This window comes from Haliotis asinina, chromosome 6 (genome assembly GCF_037392515.1).
Source record: "Haliotis asinina isolate JCU_RB_2024 chromosome 6, JCU_Hal_asi_v2, whole genome shotgun sequence".
NCBI lineage: Eukaryota > Metazoa > Mollusca > Gastropoda > Lepetellida > Haliotidae > Haliotis > Haliotis asinina.
Genome location: NC_090285.1, coordinates 71,583,769 through 71,596,678, shown reverse-complemented (window position 1 = coordinate 71,596,678; position 12,910 = coordinate 71,583,769). Strand labels below are relative to the sequence as shown.

The 12,910-nt window shown below is 40.5% G+C and overlaps 1 protein-coding gene across 1 annotated transcript in view; it reads left to right on the top strand.

Moving 5' to 3' along the window:
• The first annotated feature begins 1,482 nt into the window (after nucleotides 1-1,482).
• Nucleotides 1,483-12,910, top strand: part of LOC137287352 (guanine nucleotide exchange factor for Rab-3A-like) — a 28,908-nt gene continuing 17,480 nt past the window's right edge. Inside the window, exons 1-6 of the mRNA XM_067819605.1 lie at nucleotides 1,483-1,570; nucleotides 4,357-4,847; nucleotides 5,370-5,565; nucleotides 9,480-9,575; nucleotides 11,367-11,444; nucleotides 11,844-12,074. Of these exons, the coding sequence (XP_067675706.1) occupies nucleotides 4,381-4,847; nucleotides 5,370-5,565; nucleotides 9,480-9,575; nucleotides 11,367-11,444; nucleotides 11,844-12,074 (1,068 nt within the window). The 5' untranslated portion in view covers nucleotides 1,483-1,570; nucleotides 4,357-4,380. The remainder of the gene's footprint in view (nucleotides 1,571-4,356; nucleotides 4,848-5,369; nucleotides 5,566-9,479; nucleotides 9,576-11,366; nucleotides 11,445-11,843; nucleotides 12,075-12,910) is intronic.

Here is a 12,910-nt window from a genome sequence, read left to right as displayed (position 1 = left end):
CAGATGGCTGGAATATTGCTGAGTGTGGCATAAAACTAAACTCACTCTCACTGCTGTATAGCACACCGAAACATCTGACACAGCCAAACTGACAAGTTCATGAAGAGGAATTGAAGGAGATATTGATGTATTCGTCTTCTTAGGTTTTACTCTAATTAACTGCTTCTTGCAAGAAACTGTTAATGTATCTTCAGTGGTATACAACATTTTGTTGTGTTCATTGCCCATGGAATGTAGGTATATTTTTGTCTGAACTGAAGGAAAATAAGAATTCTCTTAAACGAAAAGTGTTGATATAGACATATGGTAAACCACTTGGTACTACATTTGCACCTTTTTCAACAAAAGTGGTAAAAACGTGACCCCAGATTGCGGCTGGCTGAATGTTAGAACCAGCTTGTAACTGAGACAATGAACAACTGGTCGCGACGTTGTCATCACACCAGGTCATTGAATCTCATACCAATAATTTTGGCAACCACTGGGAACATGTGACCTAAGTTGCCACAGACGTTTGATGCAACGGCATATCACCCCCAACTTATGCCTTTATCAAAGCAGATTGTCAGTATACATGTGGTGAATAGGCCTGTCATTGCTACTGTTAGGGTAGCCACAGGTTTCACCAGGAAAGACGATACAAATACACTGACAGGTAAACGCGCATTATACAGTCTGTGTACACAGTGACACTTAGGTCGTGGCACAATAAGCACTGACTGTCACGACCTGAAAACTCCCGACTTGGTCAAACTGTTCCTCACACTACATTTACATTTATTTACCGTTGTACTCCGCTGTGAAGAGTTGGGAATAAGACTTCTTCATACGCATGCGCGTTTTATGTAAAAACAGACTTCGACATTCGTAACAACGTATCTTATATGAGAGTTCATTCTATTATTAACGAGTAATAGGAAAGTATTATATCATTGATTTTGGACGAGTGCATTGTCTTCAAATAATAAACACGATAAACTAATATATATATATATGAGAACGAAGGAATAGTTACACCCTTTGTGGCGTTTGCAAGTTCTTAGAAGGGAAGAGAGAAGGGGTCATAGCACGTAAGCTACTGACAAGACGTCGACTGAAGACTTGTGAAACGTGGTTAGGTGAAGGCGTTCAGTTGTTTTATTGGTTGACAAACAGAAAAGTGATCGAAAATCGAAAACCAACACAATTTTAGGAACTCGTTTCTGGTTGCAAATAAGTCCAAGCGTATATCCATTATATGCTGACTGAATCGTTCACTGGAACTATTTGGTTATTCAACTTGGGTTGAGATTCTTGAGAGGCATGTCGAGATTGATGAATATAGAAGACGAGTATATGGAAGACAATTTCTTCTTTATTGAATATCACAACGTTTCAAGGTTACGTCTTGTCACTTCTTCGGGTGATTACGGACAGGAGTACAAAATATGCTACACATAACAGCCTGACGCCCAACTATTGAAAGTGGTAGGGAAGCAATTTGTGGTCACTGTCATGGCGGATAAGGTGTTTATTATGTCAGCTGTTACATCGCTGGGAAGGAAAATTTGAATACACAAGGAATATGACGGTTAGATTTCGAACTAAGTTATTTATATACGAAAATACATGGATATTTTCATTATCGTGGAGTACACTTTCCATATCTTCCAATTAAATGTTAGCCGGGTATAGTTTTGGACTTTGAATTATCTGATTCTGTGTGAAAGGATTCAGATGAATGTTTCTCTGGGTTTTGGAGTATTTACAACTGTTATTTTGTTATTAGGAACGTTTTGTGAAGCGACTTCTCAGCAACATTAATATCAAGCGCCCAAAATGTTGTCCTACCAAAATTACTTTCAAGGGATTGATTAGAAATCTTTTCTCTCACGGTAGGAAGTGTTAGGAAACTGAGCTCAAAACATTTCACGTGCAGCAGTTGTCACAAGTGGCCATAGTTTGGAGCAGTGAAAATCCATATGTAAAACAGTGTATGGAGGAGTACAAGGGCCTGTTGTAGATGCATCTTACTAGTAATAAGAACCCCACTGATGAACCTTGATTCCTGGATGTGAGGGACGTGATTTGAAAACATATTTTAAGTGCCTGACTTCACTTTTTACAATTACTGATTATTTTATTCATTGATTTAGCAAATTGAAAACGTTTGTTTACCCAAACCATTTGTGATCATCACCCATTTGTATTCACGTCAGATTTAGTGTATTTATGTGTGATGCAGAGATTCAGAGCAATGTTGTTAGTGAGGTGTGGCACTCTATGTAGGATAGGATGTTTATGTAGCTATTGCTTGCTCAAGGCATTGGTATTGGTCTTTCCCATGATCATTGGAACCGATGTCAATCTCAGCGTCACATTGTATTTTCAATATCGTCTTCTTGGGGAGTATACAATTGTTGCTGCCACTAGGTGCACCAAGTTTATTGTACCGCAGTCACCCTAACCAGGTACCCAGTTCACAGCTGGGAGGACTGAGACACATACAGTACTCAGTCCAATCTGTTTGCATGAATTCACGTGGCCATCATTTGATCATATACCAATGAATTCATGGATTCTTTTAAGTCCACAGGGTTGTGTACTGTACACTAGGGGTTGTGACAACGTGGAAAAGTCTGCACACAAAGTTGACTCTAAGGGTTTTACACCAGGTCATAGGTGGGCATCTCGGCACCTCAACCTGGCTGGATCACTAGCCTGGCTTTAGCCAGCTCACCCACTGCACTTCATTATGTACATCAAAAGTACTGCTTCATGACATGACACAAGACTTAATTTACAAGATAGGATGATGATTGCTGTGATCCACGAATGAAGGTTATACATATATTTAGGTAACAGTTGTGTACTGATTTGGAACTGTTATACTATTGTATGAGATGCCTTTGATTATGTTACACATGAATCGAGAAAACACTGAAATGAATAATTCACAATGCACCACAACAATCCTAATCAGTTGAATGGGAATAACTAGTAAGGTTTCCATTTTGTGGAATTTAGTCTTGTCCGACATTTAGGGTCCAGGTATGTTTCTGTATTTAGAACCCGTGAAGGTCCCGGGGTAGAACAGACCTTCAGCAACCCATGCTTGCCATGAAAGGCGACTATGCTTGTTGTAAGAGGCGACTAACGGGGTCGGGTGGTCAGGCTCGCTGACATGGTTGACACATGTCATCGGTTCCCAATTGCGCAGATCGATGCTCATGTTGTTGGTCACTGGATTGTCTGGTCCAGACTCGATTATTTACAGACCGCCACCATATAGCTGTAATATTGCTGAGTGCGGCGTAAAACTAAACTCACTCACTCACTCACTCACTCTGTATTTAGATTTTGTCTAGGGTTCATGAAAGTACGCGTATCAGCTACCATCCATCATGTCCATTCAGCCTTATTTACTAGCTCTTTAACACACAATTGTTTGCTTTGGCCATTTGTCTGATAAAAACTCAAAAACATGATTGGAAAAATAGTCTCTAACTTGATGACTGTTTTATGTAGCTATGAATGTATTGACACTGCTTAACTGTTGTGAGTATTTGTGAATGTACAAGAATATTTCACTGTTCTATGTGGCTATGAATGTATCGACACTGTCAAACTGTTGTGAGTTGTTGTGAATGTACAAGAATGTTTCACTGCTTTATGTGGCTGTAAATGTATTGAGAATGTGTGACTGCTTTATCTGACTGTGAATGTATGAGAATGTTTGACTGCTTTATAATGTTTATCTGGCTGTGAATGTACTAAAATTAATGAGAATGGTATGTTTTCAGATTGTGGTTGATCGAAAGGTACAAACTGATGTGACTGTACATAAGCTGTACAGGATCTTCTCAAGATACAAGACCCGTGAAGGTCCCGGGGTAGAATAGGCCTTCAGCAACCCATGCTTGCCATAAAAGGCGACTCAGCTTGTCGTAAGAGGCGACTAACGGGATCGGGTGGTCAGGCTCGCTGACTTGGTTGACGCGTGTCATCGGTTCCCAATTGCGCAGATCGATGCTCATGTTGTTGATCACTGGATTGTCTGGTCCAGACTCGATTATTTACAGACCGCCACCATATAGCTGTAATATTGCTGAGTGCGGTGTAAAACTAAACTCACTCACTCACTCACTCTCAAGATACAAAATACATTTCATTTTGGAAGTGTAAGAACATTTTGAAAGAATTTATAAAATTGTTGTTACCAAATGGAATGTTAAATTAAAAATTATCAATGACAACATACACAAAAATTATATGGTGGTATGTATTTTTGAAAGAAAGACCCCCATCATTTCTACATACTTGCATGGCTGGTGATACAATGCACCAATATTATTTCTTATGTTCTTTCCATTATAGATTTAAAGAGGCTCGGCAGTGGCAATGTCAGGAGATGCTCAGATTCTAGTCTCAGACAGACCTGTGTCACCACAGACAACTGTCACTACTTCCAAGCTTCCAGGAGCTGAAACACAGACACAGCAAGAAGCATGGGTTGGCCAGGAAGCTAACTACAGACAGTCACCTTCTGTGTCAAACAGACAAGCTGCTAATACAACAGCTACAAAAGACATGGAGTGGGGTAGCCGACCATCACCACAAGGTGCTCCTACTCAGCTTGTGGATGAGACTAGTGCTGTGGCAGCTGTTGTAGTTGGCAGTATGGCAGCAGCAGTTGTAGGACTTGAGTCGGGGGCGAAACCAGGAGATTCCCTGATAGTGGGAACTGGCAGCTCAGGACAAGCCTTGACACAACAGAGGTCACAGGTGTCAAACAGTGACAGTGTAACTCGCTCAGTTTCATTCACAGGCGCTATGAATGGACTTGATGGAACAGTGCCTAATGAACAGTATGTTGCATGTCTAAAAATACTTGCTCAGTATTTGCCTTCTGACATTTTGTGTACTAAAGGTCAGGGTTCAAACCTATGTACAAATAGGGTGTGGTCATGTTGCTTTGTCAAAGCTGTCTTTCCATGCAAAGCGTCATTCAAGTAAATTCCATGAAATATCACCAAACTGACTGGCTGGTTCATGATGTCATAAGGCCACAGTATAAAGAAGTATGTTATGAACACTCATTGTGAAAAATAGAGAGTCTTACTGAACATACATTTTAAAAACATGATTTGAATTTCCCACTGTATTAGTCAGGTTGCCAGAGGAATTCCATTTCCAAAGCAACAAGTCTGTTAGTGGAAGAACTGTTATAAGTGAATGACTGCAAACTAAAGCATTGTTTAGTTTTCAATACTCCCAAAGTTATGCATACTCAGTGTTAAGCTATGATATGAACATGCCCCTCACTTTAATTTTACCAACAAACCTAGGCGCACACTTCAGGGTATAATGTGGGAATGCATATGTTTCAGGAAAGAGGTCGTAGAAAAACCTGAGTGTCCTGTTGTTGAAATGCGTCGACATCCTGCTCGTGCCCATCTGCGCCATGCTCATTCTGAGGCAGAGACCTCTGACATGCAGATAGCTCGCCGCCGCAGTCAGACAATGGCAGAAATGAAGGAGCATGCCTATCACAGACTACAGGAAGAACTCCAGAAGGCTCAAACGGTAAGTAATAGTTGAACACGTGAGTAAAAGACCACTTATGTTGTGCAAGATATCGGTCTTCATGCAACAATGTGCTCACAACCCCAATCCTTGAGACAACTTTAGGTCTAGTGCACCCTCAATGGAGAGATATTTGCTTAGATGGCCTCAGGCCTGCATACAGCTTTAGATCATATAGCTGCATGCAGGTTACAGTCCCAGGTTGTGAGTTATGGGAGGATTGCACCCCAGTTGGTCAAATAGTCTTGATCTGTAAGTTAACACGGACAGTGTGTTGGAATATGAGAGCATCCTGGCTGAACAACAATTTTGTGAGTATGTTTTGCTTGGGAATACTCTATCCATGTGAAGACTCCACACAGTTGTTGTCGAAAATGTTGTAGAAATATACAAATTCGACCAAAAGACTCTGTTTGGAGTCATCTGAAGTGGTGGCAGAACATTGTGGAATTGACATAAAATCATGTGCGCATTTACTCTATCATTTGTTGCACCAAATATCATCATATTTAGATGGAGCCCCGCTGACATGACATACCTTCAGGGGTTTTGACTGGAGGTACACCATTAGTTCTTCAGAACTTGAAGATGACCATGCTGGCTTCTAAAGTTTCACTACAGTATCACAAGGGAAAACATTTGTGTGTGTAGTTTGAACTACATACTGGACAGAATGCAATGATAATCTAAGGATTCATCATCATATGAACCTCAGTATGTGTTTTTGTTCACATCAGTGCATGAAGTATAGAAACACTAGAACACATTAACACTAGAAATGACATCCAATGTATGCTACTCTTTGCCTCGTCACCGAATTTAAATATGAACATGGTACAACTGCACTCATTGAAATAACAAAGAGAGTAGGGAGGCATGAGTCTGGAGGAATTACAGTGATCCTGCATTAGCACAACATTACTCTGCAGTGAGCAGACTTTGCCTGATAAACTGTGTTCCAAAACCAAACTATAATTCTGTAGCAGTCAATCAGCATTTTTGAACAAATCTAAGCTACCTGACTGACAGTGATAAACATCTAAGCTACCTGATTTGACAGTCATACAGTGGAAACTGTCTTACTCAGACCCTAAGTAACTTGGTTTTCTATATAATTCGGACCGAATTGTTGGTTCCGGCAGAAGTTAACTAAGTTATCATTACATATAGGCTAACTCATTCGGACTTCATGTAAGTCGGATTTTGGACTGAAATCTCCGCCCTTCAGGGTAATTTACTACGAAAACATCACTAATATACTCGAACTAGTGGGACTGCCTGAGGTGGAAGTGCTTTGTAGTTAGCCAGTTACCGACTTCAAACGGATTATCAGGTGTGTTGATAACCAGTTAACAAATGGAATTAACAAAGCAGTTCATCAAGCTGACACGACTCACTCAGTGTCATTTTGATGGTATGCGATTTTTGTTACAAAAAGACAATACTCTAGTAATTTCTCATTAGTGACAAAATGGCTGAACCACCACCAAAGCGGAGACGTCCAAATGCAGTCCTTACCTTGACTGACAAAATCAAGTTGATTGATGATGCTGAGAGGCTACCGGCAGTGAAGCAGAAGGACCTTGAAGAAAAGTATAAAATAAGCAAATAGACAGTCTCAGACATTCTAAGAAGATGGGAGTATTTTACAGCGAGCAGTTTGAGACGAATGTCAACAGCGACTCAAAAAGACGACGCAAGGGCAAGATCAGTGTAATGTTACATGACTGGTTTTCCCGTGTGCGAAGCAAGAATATGCCACTTTCCGGGCCATTTCTGAAAGAGATGGTGCTTCAGTTTTCTGTGGAACCTGGTGTTAGCAACTTCAAGGCTTCAGACTGATGGTTTTCTAGCTGGAAACAAAGATGCAACTTAAAACAGTTTACTGTGCATGCGGATCTCCTGGTCAAGGGAGCTTACTCTTCACTCTCACCAGTCCAATTTGGACTCCTCGTAATTCGGACACAAAAGTCGTTCTCAGTCGAGTCCGAATTAGACAGCTTCCACTGTAAACATCCACTATCGTATTGGATGATGGTATTGGTATGGACCATTGATACGCCTAAAAATATCCTGGTATGGTCTTCACACATATACATTCCCTCCAATGTCATAGAAAAGACTGTGCAAACAAGGAACCTGAGACTGATTTTGTAAGAGCTTTACTGGCCATTGAGAACATGGTTTGCAGACTGATGAAGGTAACCAGGAAACCGAGTCTAAAGCTTGCAAACAGGCTAGACCTCTTTCTACACCAGCACTAGGCAACCACATGTGAACTGAGAGTTTCATGTGTGGTACATATTACAAACTGTCCTGCTAGAGCAGCCTCTTTAGCCTTGAATATCCACTAGAAGTCTTTATGTTGATAAATGGAAAATTTGTGACTAATTTGCATCATGGAATGAATTTTCAGCAGTCAAGGCCACAGATCCTCAATTGGCAGAACATTTATGGGCAGAACATTTATATATGTCATCTGAGGAATTCCAGACATCACTAAGATTTATCTTTAGACACTTATTCAGCGGCTATAAGTGTGGTCTCTACAAAGAACACAGGAAAAAACTCTCCAAGGTTCCTGAACTCATTGCACTTTTGAGATCTTTTAGACTGGAAGATTAGCAGAAGATAAATCCCCAAGCACAAGATGGGACCTACAGCTTGTTCTGCTTGCTGTGAGCTACTTCACATATGCATGACCCAGGAGGACCAGTGGTACAAAGAGCAGGTCGCGGTAACTTCATGAAACAGGGGAGCAGAGAATGTTATTAATCTTATGTTCATTCGAAGCATGCACATCTGTAGCTTGCTTCGTTTTTAAATAAGTTAGGACATTGCTGGTGATTTTTCGAGACTTAGATGTGAAACGACAACCTTGTTTAGGGTGTTCGGACATGTTGACAATCAGCTGACCAAGGTGCACCCCTTCACAACAATGGACCTAACTAGTTGTAACATTTTCCCGCAATGCATGAGTATTCATTGATCAGGTCAAGCTGAACAAACTGTAGATATAGTCCTTCAACATCTAACTAGCCATGGATATAAACCATTTCAACAAGCAGAATTCGACTTACTCGGAAAACATTATTTCTACTGGTGTTAGCTATAGCAGCTAGAATGTTGGAAATTCATACTGTCGACCTTGATTGAACGAGCTTTCATGTGGCCGAGCATGCCTTTGTTCATCTTGATTTCAGATGGGATTTCATAGCCAAGAGTCCACCTCCTGGACAGCCAGATAGACATTATCACCTCCCAACTAATTCATTGATACATGGGACTGGGGATGCTCAAGATTTATCCTTATGTCCACTTAAAACTCTGGGAATATATTTGAAGAGAGCTTCTCAAAGAAGAAGAAAGTTAAATGACTTTTCATCCCTCTATTGCAAAATACTTCAGCAGATGTACTGGGAATGACAATCTTGTCCTGAAATGATTTCGAGAGCCTACAGGGCTGTGAGTTTGGACCTCCATTGGCATACAACACACATAAAGTCAGAGCAATAGCTTCCACCCTAGTACTACCTCTCAATTACATCAATAATGGAGGGATGTTTATGGAAGTCTGGCACCATTTTTGCTAACCACTGTCTCAGTGACTTTGCCACAGAAGTTGTCACTGGAATACATCACTTGACAATTTTGGTGAGAAGATAAGCTTATACTCATTATCATGATGGTTTTGTTGGAGTCTGGTTCCTAGCATTAACAACTGACTGGGAGGAGGTGAGTTTTGGGGAGATGTTTTACTGCTCTTGGGAGCATGACCACATTTCAGGCAATAGGAGAGAGAATCAAATAAATATCAGTCAGTTTTATGAAAAAAACCCCTATAATTAATGCATACAAACTGTAATGTTTGTAGTAAGGTTGAGACCTTTTCACCATCCGTCTTTGTTTTTTAGGACCTGCGTCTTAGAGATGAAGAATGTGAGAAACTGTCCAAGGTTCGGGACCAGATGGAAGAAGAGCTGGATGATCTGACAGCATCTTTGTTTGAGGTGGGTACTTGTTGAGATCTTGCTGGAGATGTGATATATCACAAATATCACAAATATATCACATCACAAATGTAATAGTTGGAAGTGTGATATATCAGTACACATCACACATGTAATAGCTGGAGATGTGATATATCTGTACACATCACACATGTAATAGCTGGAGATGTGATATTTCAGTACATATCACATTTGTAATTGCTGTAGGTATAACATATCGGTGTACATCACACATGTAATAATTGGAGATGTGATAGATCAGTACACATCACACATATTTATATAATGGTTGGAGATGTGATATATCAGTGTCTATCATGCATGTAACAGCTGGCGATGTGATATATCAGTGTCTATCATGCATGTAATAGCTGTAGATGTGATATATCAGTGTAAGGGGAAAAGGGAAAAGTTTTTCGGGCATTGGTGCAATTTTTTATTGCCTATTGAAAAAATCGTTTTGACTTTGCCACATCTCAGTCATCCATTTGTCCACTAAAAGAATGAGTATCTCTAAGAATGAGTGTGACTGAATCTACTACTCATTAACACGTGCTAAACTTTCCAAACTGTATTTCTGAGGGAATAAGAAAATGAATATGTTATCCTCCCTCCTCACATTTTATTTCTATCAAAAATTTTAAAAAAAGTCCTACGGTCCTGATCAGTTTTGAACAAAGTGTGCCAGAGATACATTTAGTTTTTTTCTATGCATCCTCAAAGCTGCAGATGTGATATATCAGTACACATCACGCATGTAATAGTGGAGGTGTCAGTACACATCACAGATGTAAAAGCAAAAGATATATGCTATCGGCAAAAAAATAAGGGAACCAAGAAACTGAATTCGTGCGTCATTGTAGCATTGCACCCGAACACAACATCCAATGACAATGTCATTCCACATGATGCATAACCAACACGTGATGCACGTGCACACAGAAGTTAATTTGGAAACATATTGGAGAACTCACAATCACTAAAAGTGACTAACACAGTAGCGTTGAACACATGCTGAAAAATGCCTCCGAAGCATTATCTCAATGAACAAACAAAATGGAAAATTGTGGGGATGATAGAGAGGGGTGACATCATTGTGTCAATTTGCCTGAATGTTGGGTAAATCAAAAAGTGTTATTTCATGCCTGTGGGACCAGTACCGACAAACAGGTGGGGTGGCAATGTGACCTGGGTGTGGTAGACCAAAATCAGTGACAGCATGACAGGATCATCTTATTACATTAATCAGGGTTACCTGCCATCATAGGGAATTCTGTACACTCACTGGGTGACGAATTTCACATTCAACCAAAAACCAACTCTATTAAACCTGCCTGAAAGCAAGGCAGCCTTTCGGGAGTTACTTTCACAGCTCACCATAGGTGCCAAAGATTCACATGGGCTAGGCAGCATCAGGGATGGGCTTTGCACCATTGGCATTACACCATGTTACCATAGGAATCAAGGTTTTGCCTCAGATTCACAGATGGTAGAAAATGTTGGTGCTGTAGCTGTGGGTGGTATTCCAGAGTGGCAGTTATTGACCATGATTGATATGGGGGTGGTAATGTCATGGTGTGGTCTTGGTTACACGTGACAGGCGATCAGATCTAGTCATCGTTAATTGATCCTTGACTGGTCAGCAATATGTTGACGAAATTGTGTGTCCTGTGGTGGCTCCACTGGCTAGAACCTTCGGACATTCGTGGACATTTAGAGCAATTTCACATTCACTGTCATTTCATCAGTTTCCTTACTTTTTGTTGGTAGTGTACCTTTTTTTTTTGCCAGGAAGCCAACAAAATGGTTCAAGAGGCCAATGTGAAGAGGATGCACACAGAGAAGCTGTTAGCTGAGGCAAATCAAAAGGTAAGTTTACATTCATTAGGAAAAGTCACTTTTGTGTTGTTCAAACCACACTCAACAAAATTGAGTATAGGGTTCTGTATACATAATGAAATCTAGACTAGACAATCCAGTTATTAACATCATGAGCACAGATCTTCGTAATTGGGATACATTGAAATGTCAGTCAAGTCAGGGAGCCTGACCAGCCAATCTGATTAGTCATCTCTTACGATAAGCATGGGTTGCTGAAGACCAGCTCTGACCCAGGTGTGTGTTGTAAAATCTGAGATCTGAGTGTTGTGTTTCAGATTGAAGTGTTGTAGGCTGAAGTTGTCCCATATGTTGCAGTGTTGTGTTTAAGACAAAATACCGGAGTTGAAGTTGTTCCAAATGTAGCAAGTTGGGAATGTTGTGTTTAAGATTGAAGTACTCCAGGCTGAAGTTGTGGCTTTGAAGCAGTTGGTACTCACATCAACACCAAGCTCCCCAAACAAGCACCTGCACCCACAGATTGCAGATGCCAAGGAGAAGAAGGTCAGCAAGCCATTCTGGAAGACACATCGACGGTCCACCAGTCATCACGAGTTTACAAAGGAGTCGCGACAAGCAGCAGAGGCACAGCAGAGCCACAACACCATACACTGCAAGGATGTGAGTCAAAAGGGAGTTATACTTCAAACAATAATTATCTTACACATATTTCAGATGTATAAATAAGAGTTTCTTCTCTACACTGAGAATACATCAAATTTCAAAATGCAGCAGGTTTATCTCCATTCCACCATGATAGCAAGCGTGCCCTTAAAAAAAATGCTCTCTTCAACTGCATAGTTACACATGTGTACTGAGGTCAGCTGTCTTACAACATTCTGCAAAGGTGACCATGCATAAATGTAACAAATATCAGTCATAAATTTTACTTAATTGTGTGTGTTCTGGAATGTTTTTCTCCATGTTCAGTTAGCCGTTACGTTACTAGGACCACTGGGAACACTTAGTGTCCTCGTTATACTGAAATACTGTTATGTTACTAGGACCACTGGGAACATTTAGTGTCCTTGTTACACCGAAATACTGTTATGTTTCTAGGACCACTGGGAACACTTACAGTCCTTGTTAGACCGAAATACTTTTATGTTACTAGGACCACTGGAAACACTTACAGTCCTTGTTACACCGAAATACTGTTATGTTACTAGGACCACTGGGAACACTTAGAGTTCTCGTTACACCGAAATACTGTTATGTTACTAGGACCACTGGGAACACTTAGAGTCCTCGTTATACCGAAATACTGTTATGTTACTAGGACCACTGGGAACACTTATTGTCCTCGTTATTCCGAAATACTGTTATGTTACTAGGACCACTGGGAACACTTACAGTCCTTGTTACACCGAAATACTGTTATGTTTCTAGGACCACTGGGAACACTTAATGTCCTTGTTACACCGAAATACTGTTATGTTACTAGGACCACTGGAAAC